Source organism: Pollicipes pollicipes, unplaced genomic scaffold, assembly GCF_011947565.3.
Source record: "Pollicipes pollicipes isolate AB1234 unplaced genomic scaffold, Ppol_2.1 Scaffold_4740;HRSCAF=5597_pilon_pilon_pilon, whole genome shotgun sequence".
NCBI classification, from domain to species: Eukaryota; Metazoa; Arthropoda; class Thecostraca; order Pollicipedomorpha; family Pollicipedidae; genus Pollicipes; species Pollicipes pollicipes.
Genome location: NW_023596545.1, coordinates 23,591,337 through 23,596,526, shown reverse-complemented (window position 1 = coordinate 23,596,526; position 5,190 = coordinate 23,591,337). Strand labels below are relative to the sequence as shown.

Here is a 5,190-nt window from a genome sequence, read left to right as displayed (position 1 = left end):
GGCGGATCCCTGGAGACGCCGCCGGCGGCGCGCGGCGGTCCGACCGTTGCGGGGCCGGCCGGCCGCCGCCTCGGCCGACTCACCCTCGTACTCCTCCGGCCGCCACCACATGTTGAAGAGCGTCATGTCGAGCGCCGCCGGCCACCGGCTCTGCACGCGCCGACTGCGGCACGTCCGGCGTACGGCACGCGCTCGCTCGGGCCGCCCGCACGCTGAACACTCGCACCCTCCAACAGCGCACTGGTCAGGCCCGGTCGCGGCAATGCCCGCTTTTTGCCGCCCGCGACGCGTTTTTGCCGCGTGAGGAGATTTTTTTCAGGAGAGGGAGCGACTTTTAGGCGGTTTTTGCCGCTGTTGCCATGGCGGCGAGCGAGGCCGCGCCGCGCGCTGTCCGGCTGACTCCGTGTGACGGGCCCGCCCGACACGCGTCCACGCGCGACGCCGCTGAGCCCCTCATGACTCACCCATGAAGAAGCGCGCCGGGTACAGGAAGCCGTCGTTGCTGGGGGGCTCCATGTCGGCGCGCCACAGGTCCTGCACGGGGGGAGTCTCCCCGCCACCGCCACTGCTCCCCGGACGCATTTGGCAGCCTTTTTCCGCCGTCAAAAAACCACTGCCGGCCGGCCGGTCAAAAAAGCTCGCCGCTACCCGCTTGTTTTTGTTGACACCCTCTGCCACGCGGTTCGGCGCTGCTGATTGGTGCGCGCGCTGCGGGTTGCGCGGCGATTGGCCGCTGCCGAAACGCAGCCTGCGGCGCTGTCCGGTGGTTAGCGTGCGTCGTCCGGCCCTCTCCACGCTGACCGTCGCTCGCCTCAGCGGCCGGCCGCTGGAATGGGGCGCGGCCCGCGCGTTTGCAATACGTGCGACACCACGTCGCCGCTTCCCTTCCCCTCCCCCCCCCCCCCCCCAACCTGCCGGCCCGCGGTTGCGGCAGGTCGCGGACAGGGAGAAGCGTTTGTGAGTCATCTGTAGTGTGAGCCTCTGCACAACTTACTCGGCTGACTTCACGCTTGAGTCAGACGTGTGAAGGCGGCGTCAGCAAAGGGACCGGGTGCCGCCCGGCCCGTGCAAGCGTGCTCACCCCGGCCCGTGCGTGGAGCAGATGTGCTCCTCCCACTCTGCAAGGTCAGGTGGCTGGGCACCTGTCCTTTCTCTCGAGACTGCTCGCTATTTCCGGCTGCGTCACGCGTGAGGACGTTGCACGGCGCCACCAGTGACCTTGTCAATCGGGAGGGGGAGGAGGCACGGGAGCCTCTCCCTGAGGCAAGTGCTCTTCTCTGGCTATGGACGGTTTGCTGGAAATCAGCTTAACGCGAACAGATTCGCCATTTGGCCTCAACTTGAGGAAAATTCTGGCCACGTACCTGGTTGCCACGTTTGACGGCGCGTTAACGCCGGGACAGTACCAGTCGGCTGCGTGAAACCTGCGATGTTCAGGGTTCTGATTCCAGTGCAAGCACTGCCGTCCCTAAGCCATCAATATCCTATACGGTGTTGTGCCGTTGAATGACCCAGGATTTACATAGCGTGTGGTTTGTAAGACAACATCGATTGTTCTTCATTTTCTTTTGCGCTGAGCTCGGGCGCCGTTTCGGGTGGTGAATCGGGGAGGCCAAGTGAATGGTGGATACTACTGCCGGCCACAATCGTGCCATACGCTATAAATCGACAGCGGTGCCCAGATAGCAGGCATGGACATGTGCCAAATTTGGCACACGTACACTTATAAGTGTGTCCAGTTTTCCATAGGACGAGAAGCAGAGATAAGCTGTCGTCGCGTGCTCCAATGGGTTCGTTTCACATAAGTGAACGATGGAATGCCTCACACTGTGTGCGCCTTCCTGTTTCAGATTATGTGAGCAGCCTTTTGTCTTGTCTCTGGAGGCACGTCTGCGCAAGAACGTGCTTCTTTTCCTTTGTTCAGCTTTCCATGTGCAGGTATAATTATACATTGGCCATTTACAGCACCGTAGTGCTTTCGGCATCCACCTTCACAAAACCGGAACACGCCTTTGTCACTGCACATACGAATGATTCTGTGAATATTGGCTGCATAGCAACGCATCTTATACGAAGGAGCGTTCCTTACATACTCACATTGGCAACCAGTAATCCACTTTCCGCAGTTAGGAAGCCCCCCTTTTTGAGCCTTGAACCGCAACTACCCTGGTACTTTTGCCATATTGTAGTCGCCATACTCACGTTATGACTGCCTCACTCATCGGAATCATCAGTGAAGGCGCGAGGCAGCGCGCATTATCCCGGAAAGACCGTCATCTTGGCGTGATCGGCCAATGTCCCAGCAAGCCCCCTCAATATTCGGCCTTGTTAACGCACTCGCGCGGGCCATCTGATCGAAATTTTGGAACAGTATGTCAAAAAAAATGTTAATGAAGTCCAAAAATTTCCACGATCTGCTTCAAACCTTTTTGAGGAGACCTGTTACAAATCTGATTGGAAAATTTACCCTGGCCCAAAGCAGGGTTAAATGAATAGCGAAACATAAACAAGAAGCAAGCATAACAACGTTCTTCCATCCGTCAGTGCTTGAGATGAATAAGATAATATAAAATAATAAGATATATAAGATATATAAAATATAAGATAATAAGACATTATCTTAAAGCATGAAAGGCAATATTTTCCGAGTGAACTTGGACAATTTCGTCTGCTGAGAAATGTATTAATGGGACGTAAAGGTTTGCCAGCCGTCCGATGCTTATGATGAGTTATCTGAAATTCTAGTGACGTCCCGCGCCACTGTTCGCTTTTCATCACGACAAAGAAAATAGATCAAGCCAATGCACTTAGTGCTAGCACCAACTCCGCTGTTCGGAGCGACGGGAAAGAGCAAGCCAGTGAAGACACCGTAGGCTCATATTCCGCTGATCTGCCACAGGGCCATGGGCGGCAGAGGACTTCCAGACAGCTCACCTTTATTTAGAACAGCGCCGCCCGGCATGTCTGCACCCATCTTCATCTGGAACGGGGGGTCGCACATAACAACAGGGAAAAAAGGAGCTATTGCATGTACCAAAGCCATAGCCCACTGATTGAGGCATCTGTGGATAGTGGGTCACCACAGGCTATCGTGCTTCTTGTTGCGTCACATACAGTGGGCAGCAAATATCCGATGTGGCCACGCTGTCGACGCGACCCTAAACACTGAACATCATGATCGCTACTGCCCATGATATTGTTTGACACTCAGCGATTGATGAAAACCCTGATGATGGTGATGATGTCGTCAATGAAGATGAAGACGTCAAACCTCTACTGATTATTGAGGACGATGGACACCTCTCGACTGCTCTGCACGTCCTCGACGTTCGTTAACCGGATGTTACGATCAAATCGCCTTTTTGACGCATTTCAGCTCGCGCAAGTCTCAACTGCACGCTTCACATGTGATTTCCTTCCGGAAATGCTACCTGCGCCATATGTGGACCTTTCCGAAAGCCGTTATGTGGAGTGGCAGGGCGCGAGCCAATTTAAATTCCTCAACATTACGCTAATCAGCTACAGATGCACACATCCAAAATTTTTACACCACCCCTAAAAGCAATAGCAAGTTCCAGCAGCTGTGAGCGCCCGTGAGCCAGTGCCTACCTCACCGCCGACCCAGGGGTAGTGGACGTCGTGGTGACCCATCTGCTCGGCCACCATGGAGACCCAGCTGTGGAAGATGCCCTGCGGGGGCGGCTGGCCGGGCAGCAGGCCGCCGCCGACCCCGGCCGGTCCGGCCGCCGCCGCCGGCACCGCCTGCCCCGTCGAAGCATCCACGCTCGACCAGAGCCCCGACTTCTGGAACAGGGAGCCGGGTCAGCGCGCGGTGGGGGCGCCGCGGCAGTCTCGGGGCGCAAGGTCCGTGGGCGACGCGGCTCTCTGAGCAAGGTAGTTGAGAGGAACGATTTGGAAGTGAGGTCTCAGAACGACACAGCCGTTACGCATGCCTGTTGAAAAGAAGAGCACGTAGCACTTGTTTTCCTCAAATACATGTGGAAGCACTCATGTTATTCGTGCAGTGGAGAGTGTAGGCTTTCTCCTGCTACATGCTATGTAGACGCTATTCAAACTGTTAAGTTCGAATAGTGACTAGTTTGTTTGAAGAACAGAACTATTCGATAAAGCTATTTCAGTTAGCTCTCATTTATCGATACAATCAGCATAATTTTGTCCTGAGCTGAAGTTGTACTTTTTAACCTTCTCTTTTAACATGCAAGATAGCATCACATTACCTTTGTGGTTTTCCCATTGTGGCTTTACTAGGCTTTGGTTTTTTAAGCGGATTTGATTTGAGTTAGATCAAGCGTGGAGGAGATTTTGCATAAGCATGTTGCCTGTCGGGTCCGGCCTGGCTCCAATAAAACAAAATTTGGCTGCTTCTCATTCTTTTTTACTGCTTTGAAGTCATAACGGTTACATGAGCGCAAATATCAATGCAAACTGCTCTGCTCTAGATCAGAAGCCGGACACATTCAGTGCGTGATATCCAGCCGCATGCTATATCTACATTTGTGTTCGATAAAGTCGCTTAAGTCAACGAGAAATATTTTAGATCTTGGTGGCGTTGAAATTAGTCTCGTGTACACGCCAACAGAAGGGAGAACGCGTAGCCGTGAGTTGTACCTCCGGCGCTTTGGGAACGTTCGCGAAACTCGGCGTGCGCAGTGGGCCATTCTTGTTCAGCGCCCCCGTCGCCGTCACTGCTGATGGTGGTGGTGGTACCGCCCTGTGAGTCAATGGTGGATGCTGCCTCCAATCTGGTGGATGCTACCTCCAATTTGGTGGATGCTACCTCCAATTTCATCCAGCTTCTCACACTTTCAAAGAGTTTCAGAATCTCCATACTAATACGTAATTATGCTTGCTGTAAGGCGATGCAAAGATGTGAAATTACATTTCAAAAAGGCTCAGCAGAAGTACACCTGGCGTTTACTTTGAGCTTGATGATATTGTCTTGCATAACCTTCCCGCCATATTGTTGTGTATGTGTGTGTTTCAACTTGAGCATATCTCTGACCCATATAAGTGCTCATGACTTACGTTGTTCAAGAAAGCCTCAAAGCATATCATACTTTGCTGCCAGTAAAAGTTGGAGGTCATCTGATGGTTCATCATGAGGTCATCTCAAGGCCCACAATTCTCTCGACCACGGAAAATTTTGTATCACCACTGGTACTCATACGT

At 53.4% G+C, this 5,190-nt stretch overlaps 1 protein-coding gene across 1 annotated transcript in view; it reads right to left on the bottom strand.

Moving 5' to 3' along the window:
* The window catches only part of LOC119098072 (zinc finger protein squeeze-like), a 7,568-nt gene that overhangs the window by 2,060 nt on the left and 318 nt on the right, over positions 1–5,190 (bottom strand). Inside the window, exons 2-4 of the mRNA XM_037221000.1 lie at positions 3,610–3,690; positions 465–534; positions 64–227 (exon numbers count right to left, since the gene is read on the bottom strand). Coding sequence (XP_037076895.1) covers positions 64–227; positions 465–534; positions 3,610–3,690 — 315 coding nt within the window. The remainder of the gene's footprint in view (positions 1–63; positions 228–464; positions 535–3,609; positions 3,691–5,190) is intronic.